The sequence below is a fragment of the Moschus berezovskii genome, chromosome 11, assembly GCF_049115385.1.
Source record: "Moschus berezovskii isolate FMDL1 chromosome 11, NW_MosBer_1.0, whole genome shotgun sequence".
NCBI classification, from domain to species: domain Eukaryota; kingdom Metazoa; phylum Chordata; class Mammalia; order Artiodactyla; family Moschidae; genus Moschus; species Moschus berezovskii.
Window position 1 is genome coordinate 9,094,411 of NC_142470.1, and position 25,912 is coordinate 9,120,322.

The following is a 25,912-nucleotide window of genomic DNA, read 5'->3' on the forward strand; positions in this document are numbered from 1 at the left end:
AAAGAAAGAACTTAAACTGCTGTTATTCGTAGAGATGGGCTTCCCAAGTGGCGCTAATGGTAAAGAACCTGTCTGCCACTGCAGAGGATCTAAGAGATGCAGGTTCAATCCCTGGGTCAGGAAAATCCCCTGGAGGAGGGCGTGGGAACCGAATCCAGTATTCCTGCCTATAGAATCCCATGGACAGAGGAGCCTGGTGGGCTACAGTCCATAGGAACACAAAGAGTTGGATACGATTGAAGTGACTTAGTACATTCACAGAGATATCATCATCTGTGTAGAAATCCTAAAGAATCTACAAAAAAAGCTACTAGAATCAGTGAAAGTTAAGCAAAGTTGTGGGATACAGATCAATTTACAAAAATCGGTAATATCTCTATAAATTAGTAATGAACAATTGGAATTTAATTTAAATAAGATAACATTTACAACAGCACAGAAAACTAAATTTTAGGAATAAGTCTGACAAAAGATATGTAAGACCTATACATTGAAAAGTATACAACATTACTGAAATAAATTAAATTATAAAAGACCTGAGTACACAGAACTGCATACTATGTTCATGGTTCCAGTGACTCAATATTGTTAAGATGTCAAATTTCCCCAAATTGATCTATAGATTCAACCCAAAGATTCCACCCAGTCACAGCCATGGCCTGGGGGATTCTATACAAGCTAACAAACTGATTTTAAATTTTCTATAGAAAATTTTCTATAGAAACGCAGAGGACAATAGCCAAAACAATTTTGAAACAGAAGAACACATTTTAGGGACTTGTATTACCTGATTTTAAGAAGACAGTGGGGCGGGGGGAGTGGAGAGGAGGGAGGGACTGCAAAGAGCACGAGGAAGCTTTCTGGGTGGACAGTATGTTTATTATCTTCATCTCCTGATGGTTTTGCATGTATATGCATACAGCCAAACTCATCAAATCATTGACTTTATTTATGCATGGCTTATTATATGTCAGTTGTGCCTCAATAAAGCTGAAAAAAGTCTCACTCGGTCCTCATGTCCAATTTTTTGAGGCCATCATATCATCGGCTCCATGTACAAATGTGTAAACTGAACCTTAGAGTAATAAAGCGACTTAAGCGTGGTCACAGAGATACCAACCTATCCATCTCACTCCTGAGCCAAGGAAGAAAGGCTCTTCTCCCTGCTTCTTGTTTACTCAACTACTGATAAGTAGTGATCCTGTAGCATGCCACTGCGGTTGGAGCAAAGAGACATGGCAGTGACAAAAGGTCCTTCCTCAGAGAATTGACACACTGCTGGGCTCAGGGCCCTTCTAAGCTGACTTATTAGTTTGTCATTGCTTTTCTTCTTATTTCATATACTGACATCTCTCAAAAGAAGAGGAACACCTTGTTGAGTTTCTGCGTCCCTCCCAGCTGCCCATGCGATTGCCTTTAAGCATCACAACACTATGAGATGGGTATCCACTGCCACTTTACAGCTAAGGAAACTTCCCAGGGAGGTGAAGGAACCAGCCATGATCACACAGCTGGAGGGCCACAGAGCCAGATATTCCTGTCTCCCATCCCAGCAAGTCAGGCAGTTGCTCGAGCAGCAAGAGTCCAAAAGAACCCTGTTTTCCTCACAGACAAAAATCACAACCAGGCTCCAAGTCCCCATGGACCAGAACAGCTGTTCACCAAAAATTCTGTTTTGCGTTATTAATTCATTTAAAAGGAAATTTGGTTTCTAACCAGCACAAATGTCATAGCCACACTCAAGAAGATAGACGGGGAAAAATGAGTCTAGAAATTGCAAAGTGTTGGTTTTACTGGATCAAATGTGCTGCTGGCCTGTGTCTGTAGCCAGATCGGACTCCTGACCCAGCCAGCTCTCCCTACTCTCCAGGCAGGTCTTTTTCTGGGACTCAGAGAAGTTCTCCAACCTCTGTCTCCATCACGAAGGGAGCTGGGGGGGAAAGCCCGTTCCCACTCTGTTTCCACTGTGACTAGAAATTCTTGCAAAGGACAGAGCAATTACTAGGAAATAAGAAGCAAATAACAAATGCAAACTTGGAGCAGTAACAGATGAGAGGGACAGCTGCTTGGGCTTCCGGTGCTAAATAGCAACAGCACTGAAATGTGGAGCTGCCCTCCCCCACGCCTGGGCCACTGGAGGCACCTGGCCCACCCCCTACTACCCAATTAAGTTTTTTTTTAACAAAGAAGGGGCAGGACAGCATAGATGTCAAGAGGATTCAATGGGGCTTTACTGTTATTATTTTTACTACCACATCCTAAATATATTCAACAAGTAACATCAGGCACTGTGCTGGGTCACAGGATATGGGGTGAATAATTCTGGCATGACCCCTGTATCCATGCAGTTTATAATCCAGGCGGGAGGCAGACTTGAAACACTAATTATTCAGGCTTTCCAAAGTCATGATGTTTCAGCACAGTGGTGCAAAGGCCTGTACGTGAGCAGTGGTAGACGCTGAGGCTGAGAGGGAGCAGATGGGAGCCTGCTGTAGCCCGAGCTCTAAGCTGCTCATCCCACCTCCTGAGGCGGGAGGAGGAGTCGCCTGTGATGGGGACGAGAAGGGCACCCCAGGTGGAGGGCGCAGTCTGCAGGACGGTTGCTGAGACGTCAGGGAAACCAGGGAAGGCTGTGGGGCAGCACAGAGTGGTGGGCTTGCTGCTGGCCCGGCCCACCATGCAGAGTCTGGCCGGAAAAGGGGGCAGGTCTGCATCTTCGGAGCGGTGGGGAGGCTCAGAGCGTTCTGGGCAGGACAGGGACACAGTAGGATTTTGGCTTTAGAAAGATGTCTCTGAATACAGAGAGGAGGTTGTGGTGGGGAGGTGGGAGGGATCAGACCATGTGGAGATGTGATCGGAGGATGGGTGGCAGTGACTCAGGCTAGGCCGAGGCAGTGAAGGAAACGGTCTGAGAAAATGGCCCAGCATGTGACCTGAAAGAGGGGTTTTAATGATGTCAGCGAAACCGATCTCCTCTTTACAAATAACTGCCTTGCTGGCGGCGCTCTTCCCTTCTCCCAGGGCCAAACGCTCTGATTCCAGGAGCAGCAAAGACACACAGGGCTTGTCCGCCATCCAACACTGACCTCTGCTTTCAGGAATGCCCGCTTCTTCAGAGTAAGCAAACGGCATCCAGACAGAAGGCCAGAGGGTCAGGTTCCTGAACCCACAGGCAGTGTTTTCCTGAACTGCAACGTGTCATGTGGCCCCGAGTAAAGTATGTGCTTCATCGCGGAGTCTCCCAGGCCTGCAGGCCCGCCCCTCAGCAGAGCAGCAGACAGGGGGACCAGCCAGGCCCGAGCGCTCAGCCCAGATTCGGCGAGGGTGAAACCGAGTCTCTCTAGGGTGGGCAACCCCAGGGACCAGAGCTCTATCTGGATACCGCCTCCGCTGTCCCCAAACACTTGTAAATGAGGTCCACCTCTTCCTCCTCCTCCTCACCGGATCTGCCCTGCCCTATCCTGCCCCAGGGCGGCAGGGAGGAAGAGAGCAAGGATCCAGGCTGCATGCCCACCCAGAACACCCTCCCGCCTGCCTTCCACCTGGCCCGTGCCTCAAACCCAAGTGGCAGCTGCTGGTGACACTCTGGCCCCGTCCCTCACAAGGCTCCCAGGCTATGCCCACAGCTCTCCTCTGAGCCGTTTCAGGGAGGGATCCCTCCGGCCCTCGGTCTCCCCTCCACATTCTGCCCGCCTCGCCCCAGGATGCTCTCACCTTCAGCTGGGGCTCACAGTCTCCTCCCAGTCTCCCACCATCATCACTGAGGACATCAGTACACTGGGCGGTACCCTTGCGCTTCTGGGTCACACTGTACCTCAACCATCCCCCAAAAGACCTTCATCCCCCTCCACCTCAGCTACCCAAAGGCACAGCCAGCACCCCATCCAGTACAGTCGTCAGAGTGACCCCAGCTCTGACCCTGAACTCTGAAATCCTTCTCCCTCTGGACCTCCTGACCTCCCTCACCCGGAGAAGATGCTGCCCGCTACCCTGCTCGGCATCAGGACGCTGGGCTCCCTGGGCCTCCTCCTGCATCCAGGGCCACTTCCTCTGCCCTCTGCTCCCCAAACGCAGAGCGCACCCCTCTGTCACCTGTGTCTTCTTGCCTCAGCCCTCAGGGCAGCCCCCTATCCAGTCCAGGGCCAGGCACCTCCCCAACACTGAGACCACCCTTGCCTCCCCCCAACTGCAGCACAGTCCCCAGACCAGTCTCCCTGACTGCAGTCGGCTCTGTCTCCCTGCTCAGAACAAAGTCCCTAGAATACAAATCAGTGCCCATCACTCCCATCGTGAAGCTTCCCGTGATCCCCAGGCTAGCCAGCTAAAGCTCTGCTGCCTGCTCCTCTCCACCAGCCGCTCTCTGCTCGAGGCCCTGACAGCCCAAATGCTTCTAGTCCACTGTCCGTTTCCATGTCTGCCCCTCACTCTCGCAGAAAACTGCCCACGGCCCCTCCACCTCTGTCTCTCCAGCACGTGGCTCGCCAACTCAAGAAGGAGTCAATGAGTGAAGGTGGGACTGACAACTGAGAAATCTGGCAGTGGGGATGCAGCAACGTCGGCGGGGGCAGCGGGACTAGACGAAACACAGGCGCGTGGAGAAGCTTCCCACCTCACCGAGTCTGGTACCTACTGCAGTTCGTTTCCATCACATTCGGGTCTCTGGACACCCATCCACGTGCCTCTGTGACCCTGTGCTCCCCCGGCCGCCAAACAGGAAGAGAATGACACGCTGATCTCTGGGGAGCTTCCAGCACACCCACATCCCCTGCAAGGACGCCCCTTAGGAGCACAAGACCCAGAGAACAACAGCTCACCTTTTGTTCTCCCCAGACACTAGGTACCAAAAATAGTGTTAAACTTGGGGAAATATACCATCTGCCTTTGCAGTGAGTTCTTCACTCTGCCTGAAATGTCGTTCCCACCCCCTATCCCATTCCCTGAATCACCCATCAGACAGGATCCCTTTCAGCCTTCCAGGCTCAGTGCCAGCTGCTGTTGTTGCTACTGTTCAGTCACTCATTCGTGTCCAATTCTTTGAGACCCCAGAGACTGCAGCACACCAGGCTTCCCTGTCCTTCACTATCTCCCAGAGTTTGATCAAACTCAGGTCCATTGAGTTGATGATGCCATCCAACCATCTCATCTTCTGCGTTCCCCCTTTTCCTTTTGCCCTCAGTCTTTCCCAGCATCAGGGTTTTTTCCAATGAGTCTCAGGTGGCCAAAGGATTGGAGCTTCAGCTTCAGCATCAGTCCTTACAATGAATATTCAGGACTGATCTCCTTTAGGATGGACTGGTTGGATCTCTTTGCTGTCCAAGGGACTCCTAAGAGTCTTCTCCAACACCACAGTTCAAAAGCATCAGTTCTTCAGTGATCAGCCTTCTCTACGGTCCAACTCTTACATCCATACGTGACTACTGGAAAAACCATAGCTTTGACTATACGGACCTTTGTCGGCAAAGTGATGTCTCTGCTTTTTAATATGCTGCCTAAGTTGATCACAGCTTTCTTTCCAAGAAGCCAGTGTCCCAACACAACAGCAGAGCGAGTCTTTCTGTGGCCCCAGGACACCATGGGGTGTGTCTCCATCCAGACCTCAGCCTCCCCACCATTTGAGAAGCTCGGGTATGAACTCAGGTCTGAAGGATTCCAAACACAGTGCTCTTCACTGCTCTGCTACTCAGACCATCACCTCCTCTGGGCCACTGGCTCCCACCCAGGCATCCCTGAATGTTCTTTTGAGCTTGAGCTCACATCCAAAATGCACAGAACCTATTCAGACCATGCACTGGTGAGGAATCACAGCCTCGAGTGACTGGGAGCTTCCCACACACAGGCACTGCACTGGGTTCTTTCATGTGAGGTGAACACTATGGTTTCCCTCACTATACACACGAGAAAACCCAAGCATAAAGAGAATGCGTAATTTGTTCACACTCCAAGCTGGGAAGGGTGAAGCTAGGACTGCACCCCAGCCTTGCCAGGCCGAGCCCGTGCTATCTAGCACCCCAAGCAGGATCAGCAGGCCCAGAAGCTGGACTCGGGCAGAACCTGGGCTGAGTCAAACACAGAGCAGAGCGTGCACATTCTAAGAACAGCGGTTCACCCACTGATGCTTCATGTTAAAACTAACAACAGAAACAGTTCTGACCTTCAAACTGGTCTCTGAGAAACTGGTGGACCTTCGATTCCACAGGCCAGGAGGTGGGCATAAGGACAGGCAGATTCTATAGGGAAGGCTGGCGGAGACAAAAATGCCACCCTGCAAATGTACCCTCTCCCAAGGCAGCTGCCACCGGGACCCCCCCCCAGAAAAACCCCCTTCACCATGCAGCCCTTTTCCTGGGCAGCGGCAGCCAGGAATCCACCCATCCCTGCAACCCAACCCACCATGGCATGGAGGGGGTTCTAGCCCATAGCTAGCCAGGTAAACGTGGCTGAGAGCCATTATGCTACAAAGTTGTATCTGCATTAACCCACCAGGTTGTGATAAAATTGGTCACTTGCCGGAGTCACCAGGGAATAGTTATGACTCCATATTTGCTAAACTCCATTTTCCTTGCTCTCTGCCAATCCTTAACTCACTCTCTGCCTGGTCGATGCTCTCGCGGCCCCGCTGGCAGAAATGAGCAAAGCCGCAGTTCTACCCTCAGTTATCAACAGCATTTGGAAATGTGAATCTTCAAAGACTGTGCACACTAGGCAAAACCCTCGCTTTGGGGGAAGTGGTTACACCGCAGAACAGGCACCCTGGTAATCACCTCCCCTCCTTGGTCCGCCCTCCGTGGCAACGTGCCTGCGTTTGGCCAGACACTGTTTCGCTACGGTGCCTCTCTCCTTCATTCATTCGTGCTCCGCTCACTCAGCACATATTTATTGTGTAGATACTACGTTCCAGGCGTGAGGATTACAACAGAGTCTCTCAGGATGCAACCCTCCAGAACCAAATGAGCATAAACTCTTTCTCTGCCCTGGTGTGTTCAAAGACCTTTGCGGGGAGGCCAAGGAAGGAGACCCACCCAGGCGTGTAAGTAGTAGGAGGGATAGAAGATAAGAAGAAAAGGAACTAAAGACAAATAGAACTGCAATTAAATGTTCAACGGTAGCAGTCTGCTAAATAATAACAGTAATACTGATAATATTATTTTAAAACTATCATATATGTATGTGTGTGAGAGAGAGATGAATAATACAAAAAAAAATAATAATTGTTTAATATTGTTAGGAACCAAAGTTGGCAGGGTAAAAGAAAACATATGAAACAATCAAAGGAATCAAGTTAACAATCCCGGAATGCTAGATCTGAACTGGAAAGACCAACGCTGTGTTAGTCGTGCTTCCACCGGATAAAGTGGCATAAGGAACGATCCTGAAATCTCAGAGGCTCAGGTGACAAGCAGGTCATTAGAGTGACTTCAGTTCAGCTGATCTCTGCTAGAAACACCGGGCTGTACCAAGTTACACTGAAATTCAGGCTTTGGGTCGGGGTCATGTCACCTTCCACGTTCTCATTTGGGGACTCAGGCTAAAAGCACAAGAGCAATGGGTCCCTCAGAGAGAGCAGAATTTCTGAGAGGACTGGTGAAGCTTCCTGACTTTCAGCGGCTCAGCTCACCACTCACATCCCATCACTTGTGCCCAAGTCACCAGTGTGGCCCAAAGTCCAGGGGTGGGGAAATATACACCGCTGGCAGAGAAGCCATGATAAGGATGAGAAGGGAATAACATCACCCGTCCAATCACCCAGTCATGAACTCATGACTTTTAGTTTTAAAAAATAAATATCTCCTAACCCCATCCACCAAAAAGGCCTAAAAGCATCAGCAATCCAACAGCAGTGAAAATCCTCTCCCCCAGGTTGTGGTTTCTAAACACTGTTCTTCACTAAAAGAAACCAGGACCCCTAAGGGACTGCCTGACTCCAGGTCTTCAGCAGGAAACTGGTTTATCTTGTATCAGAGAGCAAGGAATTTCTCAAAAAATAATGGGATCATGTTAAAAGGATATAGGAGATGACATGAAAGGGCTCCCATTGGTTAAAGACAGGATAATTTACGCATTATACTTTATACAGTATACTTTGCCCACCTGATGTGAAGAGCCGACTCACTGGAAAAGACCCTGATGCTGGGAAAGATTGAAGGCAAAAGGAGAAGGGAGCAGCAGAGCACAAGATGGTTAGATAGCATCACCGACTCAATGGACACGAATTTGAGCAAACTCTGGGAGACTGTGGAGAACAGTGGAGCCTGGTGAGTGGCAGTTCATGGGGTCACAAAGAATCGGACACAACTTAGCGATGGAATAACAATTTATGCATCAGAAAGAACAGTGACTCCAACTGACTGAAAGGGACTCCCAGCCCCACTCTAAGCCTATGGAATAAGAAACTCCAGGCACAAAGCCGAGGCATCTGGAATTTTTCATTATTTTTTTTATTTTTTATGGAGCTCTCAACTGATTCTGAAGCACAGCCAGGATTGCAAGGCACAAGTGTCCTGATCTTGTGGGATCCAGATTGCTCAGGGTGCCCATCTCACTGTCAGGTGCCAGCCTCTGTGTCCTGCAAAGTCTTGTCTGCATCAGACTGACACGTGTCCCTTATTCACATGCTTCCGACTCTGGGGTGGTCCAGCCGTAACGTGGCAGACATCATCAAGGGGAAAGGTTCCAGTTTTCAGTCTGCTGACAACAATAACAAGAGCAGAGAAGCTGGGACAGCTCCCAGGGTGCTCCTTCTAACCACGGTTTTGACAGTGACAATGAGGAACAAACTTCCGTTTTTAGCTAACATATCACAGATCTAAAACGGAGAAGTTTGGGGATTCTCCAGATACCTCGCAGCAGATCATTCTTAATCCTTACTCGGCAGCAGAATCAACCGGTAAACGTCTACAAAACAGGGCTGACTGTGTTCTGGACTCTAACCCAGAGGCTCAGATTCCACGGTCTAGGGTGGAGTCCGGGCACCCAATGTTTCCAAGGCTGCCCAGGTGATTCTGATGTGCGGCCGTGCTTGAGAACCACGGTTCCAAGCGTGTCTTGAAAGCAAAACATCTCCACCTAATATCGTGTCACAGTTTGACACGAGTTATGCCCCGGATGAGGCACTTCTGAACTGCAACGCCCTGGGGAAAGTCCCAGTCCGCTCCTCGCCATGCCTCTTGAGAGCCCCCCACCCCTCCCCGCCTACAATCAGCCCGAGCAGCCATGCCTGCGTCCCCAGGCTCACCGCAGGCTGGGCGGCCCTCCTCAATGTTCAGGGCAGAGAATAAAGCTCCGAATGTCTACACACCTCCAGGTCAAGTCGAAGCAGAGAACGTGAGCAGAGAGCTAATAATTCAGCTGAGGCAACTGTCACACAACTACTCCCCCAACAGGCTCCAGGGTGTAGTGCGCTGAGTGGGTGTTGGTTTTTGTTTTAATTAGAAAGAATGTGTAATCCCCACATTAGAAGAAAAAGAGAGAAAGACTTAAGTCAGCCAGTTCAAAAAATCAAACAGTTCTGCCCCCCCACAAACTTAATGCATAAAACACACACACACACACAAATACAAATCACTGCCACGTCCTCACACAAGTGCTGAGCGCAGCTAGCAATACTATTTTCCCCTTGATTTATAGTGGGTTAGATGCCAGCTCTAGGAAGGTCTGGATCCTTTGCCTGGCTTTGTATTAAAATACGCTGTTTTTCTCAAAGTCTTAGCAACACCACACTGTCAGAAGAAGAGCATCATGTTAAGAGTGTTCTGGGGACTTCCCTGGTGGCCCAGTGGACAAGACTTCACCTTCCAATGCAGGGGACGCAGATTCGATACCTAGTTGGGGAACGAAGACCCCCACGTGCCATGAGGCAACTAAGCCCAAGCGCACAACTTCTGAGCCCACAAACCACAACTAAGGAGAAGCCCGCGCACCACAGCAAAGAGCCCACGTGCCGCAGAAAGACCTGACCCAGCCAAAAATAAAGAAACAAATAAACATTTAACGAGAGTTCTGGAATTCATACCGTGGTTTTGACATGTCCCCCGACCCACACCCCTCTTCTCTGAAATCTGCACCCCACTCACAAAGCTGGGTCCACTTAGCTGTGCATGCTCGTCCTGGCCACAAACTCCTGAGCTGAGTCACTGAACCAGCTCTGGACACAGGACTCAGCAGGGCTGGACTGAAATGGGCTGGTCCCGATCTGGAAGGTGGCTTCCACAGACATCCCGCAAATGTGGGCCCTTTGGGGAAGCCAGGTTGGACCGCAGGGACAGACAGAATAGGGCAGGAGAGAAGGGAGAGGGGAAGGCAGAGGCGAGGCAGAAAGCAGGGAGAGCTTGCGTCCTGCTTGGCTATGTAGGCTTCCTGAACTCCAGGCCCACAGGTACGGAAAGTGCCCCCTTTATGCTCGTAAATTCTTCCTCTGCCTATTCAGCTACTTGAAATGAATTTCTATCACTTGATAACAAAACCAGAACCAGGACTAAAATAACTGAAAAGCCACGTTATCAACTGCTAGACATTTCCAGGAATTTTTCCAAAGACTAAATTCAACTTTTTTTCTCTTTATCAAATATGCTGTTTCTAAAAATATATGTATGCTTTTGATGTAAATACATATACATTTTTGCTGCAGCAACTGGCTTCAAAATCAGAAACAAGGCAACCACCAGAATTTGGGATCAACAGAAAGAAAGCTCCCTAGGAAATGTTCCCTCCCATCTCTACTTTGAATAGTGAGCGTCTCCAGCAGGGGTGGCCCCGGAGAAGGCCAGGCCCTAGACTCAGGTGTGGAGGCTGGCTGTGGGCACTGACTGCCCCCAGCCCTGCCAGAGAGGGTCAGATGTGGTGCCATCCTCTGGAAAATCTAAACAGCAGGCTCAGAGGATGAGCCCCTTCGAGAATGGAATTCCTGGATGCTCTCTTTGATGGAGGTTTAAATCGATAACGTGCGTTTATAGAGACTTCAAGAGAGAAACCAGGAAACTTAGTCCCTCTACAGGACAAAATCCTCCCTCCCCGCCCAAGCGATGCTACTACAAAGGAAAGGACAAGGTACAGACCTCCGGCTGGATGGCTTTAAACACGGGTATGTCCATTAGTGTGATCTGGCTCTGCAAAAAAAGAGAAATGGGGTTAGAAGACACTAGAAATCAAAAACAGCTGCCATGCAACTTTGAAACTCTACAGAATAATAACACATTCTGAGAAGTCACACTTTCCCCCTTGAAATAAAAATCAAGATAGAGCGAAAAATTGGGTAAACCTTGAAAATGCCTCTCCCATCACTTCATTCTTTATAAATCTTGATCCACACCCTTCCTTCTTGAATGTGAGATGGACTCCCAATTTAGGGATTGATAATAGTAGCTTGGAGGGTACCTTTTTTAGTTTGGATATTTTCATTCTATTTGAGCTTTTGTTTCAAGTCTAAGTTACTTCTACAACTTAAAAAAAGTTGCAGACATAATATTATAAGTCAGACTGCTAAACAGAGACACTCTCTATTACTCTAAAGTGATTTTTTTTTAAATTGTGGCTTATAGAAAGTGTACATTTCTTCTGAAGCCTAAGCCACCTCTAAATTATATGGTGGAGTCAAATTTGAGATGTCCCCACAGACCAGTGTTGGACCATGAACTGTTTATTCCACCAGCCCATAATGAGAGAACTTCAGAATTTGAGAGTGATCATTGGAAACTTCTACAGTGATCCCCGTGGCATTTTCATTATATATTTTTTAAAGTGCAGTCCTTTGCTGTTGTTCACTGTTCAGTCGCTAAGTCATGTCCAATTCTGCAACCCCACGACTGCAGCACACCAGGCTTCCCAGTCCTTCACTATCTCCCCGAGTTTGCTCAAACCTATGTTCATCGTTTCAGTGATTTCATCCAACCATCTCATTCTCTCTCATCCCCTTCTCCTCCTGCCTTCAATCTTCCCCACTTCAGGGTCTTTTCCAATGAGTTGGCTCTTTGCATAAGATGGCCAAAGTACTGGAGCTTCAGCTTCAGCATCAGTTCTTCCACTGAATATTCAGATTTTATTTCCTTTAGGATTGACTAGTCTGACTCTTTGTTGTCCAAAGGACTCTTAAAGAGTCTTCTCCAGCACCATAGTTCGAAAGCATCAGTTCTTCAGTACTCAGCCTTCTTTATGGTCCAACTCTCACGTACCTTCATGACTACGGACTGGAAAGGAAAGAAACTGGTCTTTTATCAAACCTAGCTTAACACTAATTTTGTCCACACAGAAAACACACATCTAGTTAAAAGGCTGTTCCTATCGCGATAAGCTCATCAGGTGACAGTAAGAGAAGGTGTCGTTGCTGACAGTTTTGCCGGCCAAGGCATGGCCTGGGCTGAGTTCCCATTGCCCATACCTCTCTCCAGATGCCACGTGGGAAGCCAGGACACAGTCGACAGGTGCTTCAGTGACAGGCCAGGGCAAGGAGAGCTGAGAGCTCTGGATGCCCATGAATGAGGGAAGACACCTGTCCACTGTCCACAGGGCATCTGTGAGGACACGATGCAGTGAACAGATGTGGGCTCTGCAATTCACAGGGCCTGGCGTGTCTGGACACCATCACTGAACAGCAACGTTCTCTTTGACACATGACTTCTAACTTCTCCCAGTTTCAGCCGACACATCTAGAATATGGTGACAATCATCCCTGCCTTACAGGGTCACTGTGAGAATTCGAGACAAGAGGAGCAGAATGCCTGGCACCCAACAGGTACTCTCTCTATATGCATGTATACGTGTGCATATATGACTGTGTGTGTACACAGGTGCCAGGCCTTCTGCACCTCATCTTGCACATTCACAAAGATTATATATTTATATGTTTATGTTTCAGAATTTTTTGGCAAAAAGGGAGTCACATAGATGGGTTCATGTTCTGGTATATGGTTCCTGCCCAAAACACCAGATAGGAAATAATGGACTATTAACATGTTTCAACATCCATGTTTCAAAGCCGCTCTAAAAAATACTTAAAGGAGGCTGTTATATTGTCATGAGAAAAAAGCCTCATATCAAGAATTTCTTTTTTTTTGAAAGTCGCTCAGTTATGTCCGACTCTTTGCAACCCCATGGACTACACAATCCATGGAATTCTCTACGCCAGAATACTGGAGTGGGTAGACGTTCCTTTCTCCAGGGGATCTTCCCAACCCAGGGATTGAACCCAGGTCTCCCACATTGCAGGCAGATTCTTTGCCAGCTGAGCCACAAGGGAAGCCCAAGAATTTTGGAGTGGATAGCCTGTCCCTTTTTCTGTGGATCTTCCCAACCCAGGAATCGAACCAGGGTCTCCTGCACTGCAGATGGATTCTTTACAACTGAACTATCAGGGAAGCCCAGATGTCAATACATTGGAGAAAAACAGCAACACACGTGATATGTCAACTGCAACCACAATCCAGGGCTTAGGTAGAATTCTGGTCACCTCTTGGCACAACTGAAAGGTGACCCAAGATCAGTGGATTTCTGAGAAGCATGGGATGCATCCCAAAGCATACCATCCCCAGGGCTGAGCAGGAGATGAAACTAAACAGGTGGCTTTGTCCCTCCAAGGGGCTGGGGCTTGTCACAGGCACTGAGGTGAAATGCTGCTGCTACTGGAAGCTCAGTAGTGACAAGGATGGCACTGCGAAGTATAAGCAGTTCCACCTCTGGGTCCATCCACCCACAGCAAGCCAGCCCTGGGCGTCAGCACACAGTGAGTGACTACTGCTCACTGAAGCCTGCGGGCCTGTGTGTCAAGCCCAGAGATACAGGGCCCAGAGCTCCATCCCAGGTGCAAACAGACTGGCATTTCTCCTGCCAGACTCAAGGAGATTGTTGGCCAACTGCTCCTCACACGTGGATTAATTCTGCCATCCTGGGGAGCAGAAAGGCCTCATGAAAACAGAAGATTTGAGCTGAGAGCTCAGAGGGCCTTGGAAATCTCTCCCGCAATTCAGGTTCACTCCCAATCTGGAAGAACTGGCAGGATATTTGCAGTGTCACTTAGGAAAAGAACCAAAAGTCTGCTAACATGAAAATGAGAGAACTTCCTTTCCATCCTGCCATCAGTTCTAGGGTTTGCTACATGAATTTCCAAATCATGTATTAAAACAGTGACTTTGTGTTTCATAGTTTTTCAGATGGTTCAAGTTTCAAATATTATTATCCCTGCTCAGACCATCAGTCAAAAATGTGCTCAGGTATTTTATTCAAGATAAACCAGAAAAACCAGAACAGAGGCCACCAGGCTGAAAATAGACTGGTTGGTCCCAAACACACCATTAGAAACTATTCAGAAGAAGCTCTCCCATTTCTATCTTCTCAGTTCTGGCCCAAAAGGATGTGGTGTCCAGAGCAAGAATACATCAATAGATAGGTAAAATCACTGGGGTATAAATTACATGTCATTTTACTACAAAGCCGAACATATGCAGCAAGGCTGAATAAGGTTTTGAGTAATCCTCCCTTTGAAGCTGGAGCACTGCAAGGCAGGCAGTTTTATTGAAAGGAAGGATGTGTGTAGGAGTGGGGACTTGCAGGGCAAGATCAAGTCCTGTCCCTTTTCACAGCCGGTTCCCAGGACCCTAGGAGTGTGGCACAGCCTCGACAGGAACAGGAGACAATGAGGCCCTCTGGTTCCTGCTGTCATGGGAGCACATGCCTGTGATGAGGACACGCGTCTCACAGGTCTCATTACAAGTCTCTTCATGGCCTCTCCCTGTTTTTGAAAAGAAAGCCTTCATACAGGATGTCCACTTCATACAGTGCTGAAGAACTGATGCTTTTGAACTGTGGTGTTAGAGAAGACTCTTGAGAGTCCCTTGGACTGTAAGGAGATCCTACCAGTCCATCCTAAAGGAAATCAGTCCTGAATGTTCACTGGAAGGACTGATGTTGAAGCTGAAGCTCCAATACTTTGGCCACCTGATGCGAAGAGCTGACTCATTTGAAAAGACCCTGATGCTGGGAAAGATTGAAGGCAGGAGAAGAAGGGGACAACAGAGGATGAGATGGTTGGATGGTATCACCGATTCGATGGACATGAGTTTGAGTAAACTCCCAAGAGCTGGTGATGGACAGGGAGGCCTGGTGTGCTGCAGTTCATGGGGTTACAGAGTCAGACACGACTGAGCGACTGAACTGAACTGAACAGGATGTCCAGAGTACTGGAGCTCCAACATTCTGGGCACCTAATGCGAACAGCCAGCTCACTGGAGAAGACCCTGACGCTGGGAAACACTGAGGGCCAAAGAAGGAGGGCAGCAGAGGATGAGGTTAGATAGCATCACCGACACAAACGTGAGCAAACTCCAGGGGACGGTGAAGGACAGGGAGCCCTGGCATGCCGCAGTTAATGGGATCACAAAGAGTCAGACACGGCTGACAGACTGAACAACAGCAACAGGATGGCCAGTTAAACCAGTCACCTCGCGGCAATCTCCCTCACCCTAACCCCTTCTCCCATCTCCTTCCTCCTAGTCCAGGGTCACCTAGAAATCCAGGCTTTTTAAAGAAACAGCCAGTCTCCACATATTACAGGACAATTCTCTGGAGATGCAGCCTTCAGAACGAAGAGACCTAGCAGAGAACATCACAATGTGGCACTAAAGAAGGAGAGCAAGGTGGTTTTCTGTGGATAAGTGACAGCAAATCAGCCAAAAAGAAAACAAACTGGTTTCCACATGTGCTGAACGTATGTTTTCCCTCTAATGGTGGCTGACTAAACCTCCTCTTCCCAGCCATAAGCTTAGTAACAAGGAAGGCTCCCTGCTCCACCCACACTGGGTCCAAATAAACAAAAACGTTGTTGGCAAAAACAGTGGGCCGTCTTATAATAAAAAATATCTATAAATTTGCATTGGGATCAATCCAAATGAGCCCTAGAGGGAACAAAAAGCAATCGGCTCCAAAGATGCATTCCCGCCTCTCCTCCTAGAGCCACTGTGTCTGACAATTTTAGAATCTTGTGTCAAGGAAATGCAAATTAAAGAGGAAGACACTATTTGTGGTCCAATAGCACCATCACAACTAATGGGGCTATGAGTTGCTCCGTTCTTTTTGCAAAGTAATCTGATAGTAACCCATTAAAAACATTAACATTTAATTTCATTTTTAATGTCAAACTTAGAAAAATATACAAGAATAATATGATAAACTCTATAACCTTTCACCTAGCTTCACTACTGATATTTATTAACATTTGGCCTCATTTACTTTATTTTTATGTACATAATTATATAAGTATATAATTTTTTTTTCTGAATCATTTGAGAGTAAAATGCAGATAATATGACTCTTCACCTTTTAATCCCTCAGCAGTTGATTTCCTAAGAACAAGATGACCCTCTTACATAATGATAAGATTATTACACTCAAGAAATTTATTGTTGTCACATCAGTATCATCTAATATACAGTCCACATTGAGAATTTTCAAATTATCCCAATACTGTTTTTTATAGCAATTTTTTCTTCATCCAGGATCAGGCATTATGTTTAGATATTATCTCCTAAAAGGTGAAATGAACATACTGTTGACTCAGCAATCCCAACACCTACAGAAAGAAAAGCGCTGGTTTATAAGAAGACATATGGAGAAAGATCTACATTTAGATACAGAGATGAATACAGACGCTTACTGAACAGTTATTTGTAGTAGTAAAAATATGCAAGGAACTTTTGGGGAAAAATTATGGTACATCCAGATTCTGGGATACTATGCAGCCTTAAGAACAGAGGATTAAATTTATATATACGGATCCAGATAACTGTCCACGGTCTATTGATGATAAAGACAAGTTCCAGCACTGCTTTTGCTCAGCTTTCAGCCACTGAGGAGAAAGCTGAGAGCTAGCTACAGAGCACACCCACTGGAGCAATAACAACCTCCGAAAGGAGTTTAACCCTTTCCCACTCCAGTATTCTTGCCTGGAGAGTCCCACGGACGGAGGAGCCTGGTGGGCTACAGTCCACGGGGTCGCAAAGAGTCGGACATGACTGAGCGACTTCACTCTCACTTCACTGTAAAATGACACATTAACAGAAAGCCACGCTAAACAAATGCATGGTTTGATGACTTACTGTAAGGCGAACACTTTTAAAACTGCAACCCACATTAAGAAACAGCCACTCCAATAGATAAATACATGGGCCCAAACATGTGTTATACACACACAACAGAGTATTATTTGACCTAAAAGACAAAGGAAATTCTGACACATGCGACTACATTGATGAACCTCAAAGACATTATGCTAAGTGAAATAAACTACAAAAAGACACTGTATGGCTCCACTTATGTGAGAACCCTGCAGAAGTCACATCCATAGACTCAGAAAGTAAGTGGTGGAGGCTGGGGGGATGAAGAGTTGTTTAAGGGGGTACAGAGTTTGGGATCATCAAGATGAAAACAGCTCTGAAGACGGGCTGCATAGTAATGTGGATGTACTTAACACAAATGAACTGTACACTTAAAATGGTTAAGATGGTCGTGTCTGTGTTACATATAGTTCTCCATGATTAAGAGAAAAAGAAGAGTCACCCCAGAGTTCCTCCGTGTGCCCTGTCCCAATCACAAGTCCCTCCCTCCTGTGAAAAGTAACCACTATCTTGACTTTCCTCAAGTTCCTCTGTAATTTTATCACCCAAGTAGTCTACCAAGATTATGTCTTGGTATTGACCATTCCAGGTTGCCTCATAGTATATTCTTTCAATACGTAGGCTTGAATCTTTTATTTTGTGACCATCTTCTTAAATTATAGTTTAACTATCTGTTCAGTTTCCCTGTATTTTATTCTCCTCTTTCGGGGATTTATATTATCTGTATGTTGGATCTTCTTTGCCTATCATTAATATTTATCGCTATTTTTCAAGTTCTTCTTATCTTTTCATTTATTTTGATCTTAAACTTTTCCTCCCTTAAGGCATTTCCTGTTATGTTTATCTATTATTGTGCTCAATTTTCATTTCCAAAATAAGTTTTATCTCCAGTGTTTACCTAACTCTGCCACCTTATTTCTGAGATTTATATATGTCAGATTTATGTTGTTATGACTCACAGTGTGATCTTAACTTCTTCTCTTAGCTAATTTTGAAATAGAAAGTTATAGTTTTCATCTGTTTTGTGGCATGTCTCTCTGGCAAGCTTTCATTATCTACAGGATTCTCTCCTTGCTCTTTTTTTTTCTTGTAATAACTGAAAAACTTGACATCAGTAATTTTTGGTAGCTTTCCGAATTTCATATAGCTTTTCTTTTACTTTCGTGTCGTCTTCAACAACAGGCAGCTGCTTTTTGAGATTCCACACACACACAAAACATAAATTTATTTAAACCTCCCTTTTCCTTAACTGTAACTTTCCCTATCCTGATCATCTTCGGTCTACTCCCAAGCTGAATTCCTCTTTGGTATAGACCCTTGTTCTGGAAGTAAGCCCTGGCTGATGATTCCAAGAGATCTTCAGGGTCCGTTCACAGGTCTATTCTGCCCATCCATTATCTGAGTGGTCAGAATTCCTCTCAGTTTCAGTTGCGATTCTCACGTTGACCTGCTGAACCTTCCGGTGAATTTCTGTTGGAAACTGTGGGGTTCTTCTATCCCCTAGTCTGTCAAATGCCCCAGTACGTACTTCTGCTTTCTTTTAGACCGAAGCTGATGCTCTGCAGGGCTTGTTGACCCCAGTGGCACATCCCCAAGCTACTGGTATTTGAGACTGAGAGGGATAACTTCACACCCAGTCTTATTGTAGATACTGCTCACGGGTTTCAGGGTTTGCTATTGAGCTGTCATGGATGTTTTCATGTGGGGATTCAGGGAGAATAAAGGACTATGCTGCTGCCACTGCCATCGTCCCAGAATCACTCAAGGGAGTTTTTTACTGGACTCTTGGATTTGGCTTTTTTCTTTCTTTCAAATTATTAGACAGGAAACTAAAATACCAGGTGGTCTGGTTCAGTTCCAACACCTGGCAACTCCAATGCTTCCCCAAAGACCAAAGACTCCAGGGGACCTGGCTTCACATCTAAGCTGAGGACATACTGGCTCTGGCAGGAGCAGCCAATTTTTAACACTGAGCTCTCAGAGCACTCACTGCCCTTCCCGTCAGTCTCCCCAGCTTGGGGCAGGCGCAGCAACACTCTAGGGCTGAGACTAGAAAACCAGGCCCGCAGTCTCGCCGAGCGGTCCTGCTGGACAACGCTGTTCTAGGTGCAGCCTGTGCCTAGTCGCTCAGTTGTGTTCAACTCTTTGCGGCCCTGTGGCCCCATGCATCCACCTGGTTCCTCTTGTCTGTGGAATTTTCCAGGCAAGAATACTGGAGTGGTTGCCACTTCCTCCTCCAGGAGATCCTTTCAACCCAGGGATTGAACCCGAGTCTCCTGAGTCTCTTGCATTGACAGGCGGATTCTTTACCACTAGCACCGCCTGTGAAGCCCCAGGAACAGCCTAATTCTCTGCTATTCCATGTGGGGAATAACTGTGAAGAGACTTGTTCTTGTTTGGCTGTGCTGCATGGCTTGCCTAACGTCAGTTCCCCAACTGGGAGACTGAACCTGGGCCACAGTAGTGACAGCCCAGAATCCTAACCACGAAGCCACCAGGGAACTCCCAAGCAAAGGGATTTTTAAACCCCACTGTTACTTCATCCTTTTCACGAAGGGGAAAAAAAAAACCAAAAATACAAGGAAATAAAAGTAAATAGATTGTAGAAGCTACACCATCAGCCAGCTAGGCCCATGAAGTCTCCCAGAGGAGACAGAGGCACTACAGCTTGATGCCTGAGAGGACAGACGAGCACTGCACCGCCCAATACAGTGGTCACTGGCCACACGAGGCTGCTGAGCATCTGAAGTGCTGCCAGCACTCCAACTTCAGAAGACACACTGAGCTTTGAAGATTTAATGCAAAAAAATAACGTAAAGTACCTCAATAATTTCATGTTGCTTACAGATTGAAGTGACATTTTAGACATACTAAGTTAAATAAAAAAATACTTTTTAAACAATTTCACCTTTTTAATGTGGCTACTAAAAGATTTTTAATTGAATATGTGAGTCAGACTATATTTCTGCTGGTCTAAGAAATCAAAGGCCTTCCTAGGTGGTGCCAGTGGTAAAGAATCTGCCTGCCAATGCAGGAGATGCAAGAGTCTCGGGTTCGATCCCTGGGTCAGGAAGATCCCCAGGAGGAGGAAATGGTAACCCACTCTAGTATTCTTGTCTGGAAAATTCCATGGACAGAGGAGCCAGGCCGGCTACAGTCCTTGGGACTGCAGAGAGTCAGACGCAATTGAGCTACTGAGCACACACACAGGATGCCAGAAGTCCTGGTTTCAAAGCCCAGGCAGGCAGTGCCACTTACTGTTCCTGTGAAGGGGTGACTGTCCTCTCTAGGTATTCACCTGCTCACCAATAGACAGGGAATAATAAACAGACCTAATTTGCAAGCCTGTTGTGAAAAGTAAGTTAGATTAATGCATGTAAACATTTAGTACAAGACCTAGACAAAGGAAGTGTTCCAAAGTGGAAGCTGCCCTGGTTATCACCACCTAGCATCAGGTGAATAACCAGAAGATGAGGGTTTCAGACCTGGCTCTGCCCACATCTGGTTCTAGGATCCAGGTTTAAAAAAAAATCTCTTAGATCCTCTATTTCTTTCTTGGAAAGTCTGGAGCTAATAAGCTGCCTCACTGAGTTGTTCTAAGCACTGAGTCCATGGCACCGACAGGTGTTTACTGAGCACCTCCTGTGAGCGAGGCAGCGGTCTGGGCAGTGGGGAGGGAGCAGTGAGCAGTCAGGGAAAGCCGCTGTCCTTCGGGAGCGCGGGCACTCCAGTGGAGCGGGGCTGGGGAACACTATACAGAGTGCGGGGTCTGGGGAGGCGAGGCAACAGCAGGGTCGGGCAGGGGCGCAGAGACGCTGCCCCAGCAGCAAGGAGAGACAGCCAGACGTGTGGGGAGCGCCATTAGTACAGAAGGGAGCAGCAGCACCGGCCCGAGGCAGGGGGACGTGGGGAAGAAAGCGGCAGCCGGTAGGCAGCTGGGTGGCAAGGAGGACGTGCACGAGAGGAGGCTCGGCCAGACCCCCGGCACTGGGGGCCTTGAGAGGAAGGCCGGGTCTCCTAGCACGAGGGGACCTCTAGAGAGTTTACACAGGTTTTAAAAGGATCCCTCAGACACACTGAGAGAGGTGAACCATGTGTGGGGCTCAGTGCAGGGCTTACCTTGATGCAACAAGGTAAACGTAGGAGCAAGTGATGGCAGAGCAAAGAGATGGGGCACACTTGGCTCCACGGGCCCCCGGAGGGCACAACACCTGTGAGAGCAAGGGGCCCTGGAAGAAGCCGGCATGGTCAGAAACACTGGTGGTTCCTAGAGAAGTGCAGCCCGAGTCAGCACTTGGCAATCGGGTCACCCCAGAGCCAGCGTCCTCCGTCGACCCTCAAAGTGCAAAAGGAAGACAGCAGGTCACAGCTAAACGAGGAGCCTGGTCTGCTCCTACAACACGAAGCCCCACGGCCATACCCACAGCAACACACTGGCTGGTGGGAAAATGATTCTGAAACATGTGTAATTACAAAATCCGTTCAAATGATATTATCTGTCATTGTAGAGAACAGTCATTGTGAAAATATAGAAAGTACAAATAAAAAGAAATTAAATTCCAATCTTCTAGACTCTTACAACCAGAATCTACAGTCAGTAATATGTTTGGCTATATAGATATTCAGATACTTGTGAATATGTAAACATCAAATATTTTATTAGGCAAATATAAATATTTATATGCTGTGCATGCTTTTTTAAAAACAGCACTATTCTCTATAACTTGTGCGGTAACCTGCTCCTTTCACTTTTGTTGTTCAGTTGCTCAGTCCTGTCTGACTGTTTGCAAAACCCATGGACTGCAGTACATCAGGCTTCCCTGTCCTTCACTATCTCCCAGAATTTGCTCAAACTCATGTCCACTGAGGTGGTGATGCCATCCAACCATCTCATCCTCTATTGTTCCCTTCTCCTCCTGCCTTCAATCTTGCCCAGCAACAGGATCTTTTCCAGTGAGTCAGCTCTTCGCATCAGGTGGCCAAAGCAGAGGAGCTTCAGCTTCAGCATCAGTCCTTCCAATGAATATTCAGGGTTGATTTCCTTTAGGAAAGGTCTGACTGGCTAGCTAGGGTCTGACTGGCTCCTTTCACTTACTATTCATATGTGTTGTACAAGCCTTCCAAGGTGGTTAAATTTCGACAGACAGCATTGTGTTTTTTTTTAACTCTTTCAAAGCCACTTATTATTTTGCTTTTATATAATTGTATAAAATATATATCATTCATTTCTTCCTTATTTCTTTTTCTAATTTGATCTTCATACCAAGGCAACAAGTATTCAAATTAATTCTGTATACAGATAGGTACAAAGGTTTTTCTGCTCAAACAATTTTTCCAAATCAGGTACAAGGAGATCCAACCAGTCCATTCTAAAGGAGATCAGTCCTGGGTGTTCATTGGAAGGATTGATGCTAAAGCTGAAACTCCAATACTATGGCTACCTCATGCAAAGAGTTGACTCACTGGAAAAGACTCTGATGCTGAGAGGGATTGGGGGCAGGAGGAAAAGGGGATGACAGAGAATGAGATGACTGGATGGCATCACCGACTCAATGGTTATGGGTTTGAGTGAACTCCGGGAGTTGGTGATGGACAAGGAGGCCTGGCGTGCTGTGATTCAAGGGGTCACCAAGAGTCAGACACAACTGAGCGACTGAACTGACTGACTGACTGAAAATATTTATAGGTTTTTTTCATTTTAAAAGATTTTTACTGAAATATAGTTTACAATGCTGTGCTAGTTTCAGGTATCCAACAAAGTGATTCAGTTATACACACACACACACATATATTCTTTTTTTACACTCTCTTCCATTATATGTTATTACGAGATACTGAGTATAGTTCCCTGAGTGTCCTTTCTGATTGTCTATTTTATATATAGCGTGTGCTCAGTTGTGTCCGACTCTCTGCAACCCCATGGACTGCAGCCTGCCAGGCTCCTATGTCTATGGAATTTTCCTTAATTTCTCCCTCCCCCCATAGCATCCTTTCTTAATGGTCCATGGGATTCATAAAGTATTTATAAGAATACTTTATTCAGCAATCCCCTATTGGTGAATATATGGGTCGTTTCCAATTTGAGCAAGCAACTGAGAGCGGTAATCACCACCCCCACCCCCCACCCCCCAGGCTCCCTGTGGTGGTACGCAGCCTCCCACGTCTGTTCTGACACTTACAGCAAACTCCTCGGGAGTCACTTTCAGGACATCGAAGACAACGGCGTCGTAGCTCTTGCTGGCATAGTCGCAGCTCTGGCCCTCCAGAGAGTCTGAGCTGCTGCTGCCCTGCGGAGGACAGGGAGAGATGGGGCCGCCTGAGCAGTCTGGCTGACTCCACCATCACTGACGCCCAAACCTCAGAAGTGAGGGTGGCAGGACCGGATGATGATTAGAGCTCCTGCTGTTTAATGCTTTACTCTATCCCAGGCACTGTGTTAAGCACTTCATGTGCATGATCTAACTTAATTCTCATAACAACTCTCTGACGATGCACTATTATTAGTCCCATTCTACAGATAAGGAAGTAGAGGCCATGCCACTTGCCCAACATATCTTAGCCAGGAAACTGAAGAGCCAGAATGCAAGCCCAGTTGTGTGTCTCCCTCAGTCACTATACCCCAACTGCTTCAGGCTGCCTGTGGAGTGGCGGCTGAATATGCAGACAACCCTTCACACCTTAGAAGGCCTGAGGAGATCATCTGTTTGTTACATGTTTTTAAACATCACCTGGTTTCACCTTTTTTTTTTTCTACTGGAAGTTCATTGCAGGAAATTACTATACAAAATGTCAAATTGGCTCTCAAGGCTTGTTTCACGTAGGGGCCATTTGGAATTCAAAGCCTGTTAGCTGATGAGGTGAGAGGTAACTGGCTGGCTTTGGAGATGGCGTGAAAGTTATATTTAGTAGAGCCCCTTGTTAAGAACACCGTGAGGCCAGCATGTAAAGGAAAGGTCTCCCGTTAAAGAGCAAGTTAAACTCCCCAGATGTGGCCAGTTTCATGAAACCCAACACTGCAGGGATCCCAGAATGTTGAACGTACCTTCCCTTCAATTTTATTTAATTTCATCAAATTCTACTATGGGGAACCAATCGAGCTTACCACCCCAAAATTGTGCCCTGTTCATAAACGGTTTTATTCGTCTCAACCCGTGAAGAGGGATTTTGTGGTTTCCATTAACCTCAACATCTTGGACTGAGATTTAGAGAATATGCTTTTATTAATTCCCCTTTATTTCACTCTTTCCAAAATGGCTATATCTGGAAAAACTTTGCAATCTTACTGGAAACTAGAGGGTTTTTAGGCCAGGGAGGGAAACCAATAGTCAACAACTGAAAATGTGAGCTTAAAAGGAGGAGCTGAAACTTAAACCTGTAGACTTCAATAGGCCTGTGTCATTTAAAGGCTTACAAATGAGTATACTATACCAAAATCTCTAAGATGATCTTAAGATGCTCTGAGCTCTGAAATCAGACAGGCCTGCTTAGAATGCCAGCTCTAAGCAAGCTGCTGTCTGACCTCTTCATTTTGCTGTGCCTCAGCGACCATCTGCAAAAGGGCACCATTAGAACCTACTCCCCAGGGCTGTGGCACGGGTTGTATAAAATGCAGCTTACAAAGCAGCTGGCAGGATCCCCTCCCTGGGTGACACTGATTCAAGGGACCTGGGAGTAGAGCGTGAGGGGATGGCTATTGCGATGGGACATTCTTCCCTGAGAAGAATTTATGCTGAACTTCTGAAAAGTAATCAAGACTAATCCTGAATGCTTCTGTAATTGGCCATCTATTTGATCGCTCAGTCTCACGAATTCTGAGCTGGCGGCTACTGACAAATCTCTTTGCACGCCCACGATCCCCTCCCACAGAGCAGCCTGGAGCAGCTGACGCAGCGGACTTTCTTCCAGGGAGTGTCGTGTCATCATGGTCGGGACCAGCGGCTCCAGAGTCACAGAAGTCTGGCTGTCAATCCCCACCAGCTGTACGATCTGAAGTCAGTTCATTCACCACTCCCTGCCTCAGTTTCCTCACCTATTAACTGGGGGTGAAACAACAGCACGTGCCTGCTGGGGTTACTATGGGGATTAAATGAGATCATGCCTGTGGAATGCACCAAAAAAGTGCCCGGTATACAGTAAGCACTAAATCATGGGTGTGCATCTGCATAAACATGTCACTCAGTCACCAAAATGTACTGAGCGCTTCAATAAGACATGTATTCATTCACAGGTTCATTTGACACACATTACTGAGCACTCACCACTTTCTGGACACACATGTGCGTGCGTGTTCATATAGATACATATACATGTACACATATACAGCACATATGTGTGTGGCTGCACTTATATGTGTATGGATTCATATGTGTAAACAGAAACTAGAAAAGAAAGAAGTTTTACTCTAGACAGAATGCAAACTGTAAATGGAAATGGAAGTCTGATTCCTCCAGTTACCAAACAGAGTCCATTCCTGGAGTTTCAGGTTTGATAACTTCCCTGTAACACCCTATTGCACCTGCCCCCAACACACACGCTCGTACAAGGGGCCTTATTAACCACAAGCCGCCCCAGGTACATCCAGTGGTGGCGGTGGTGGTGGTGATGATGCAGTGACTTTATTTAAACCTATACTGGCACCATCTGGGAATTTTAACAGGTACCCATAAGTCTGCTTTCAGAACCACAGATCAAACTAAGGAACTTTTTAAAAGGGTGATAAGCAATGGATAACCCCTTTGACTTCTAGCTGATTGCACAGGCTCATTTCAAAAGCCCAGCTCGACTGGGAGGGCCTAATGAGCGCAGAACCTAGAAAT

The 25,912-nt window shown here is 46.9% G+C and overlaps 1 protein-coding gene across 14 annotated transcripts in view; it reads right to left on the bottom strand.

The window, feature by feature from the left end:
- Positions 1-25,912, bottom strand: part of RALGPS1 (Ral GEF with PH domain and SH3 binding motif 1) — a 295,201-nt gene that overhangs the window by 235,517 nt on the left and 33,772 nt on the right. For all 14 annotated transcript variants that reach the window (XM_055400228.2, XM_055400227.2, XM_055400222.2 and 11 more), the window contains 2 exons: positions 23,276-23,383; positions 11,052-11,102 (listed from right to left, as the gene is read on the bottom strand). In XM_055400228.2, coding sequence (XP_055256203.1) covers positions 11,052-11,102; positions 23,276-23,383 — 159 coding nt within the window. The remainder of the gene's footprint in view (positions 1-11,051; positions 11,103-23,275; positions 23,384-25,912) is intronic.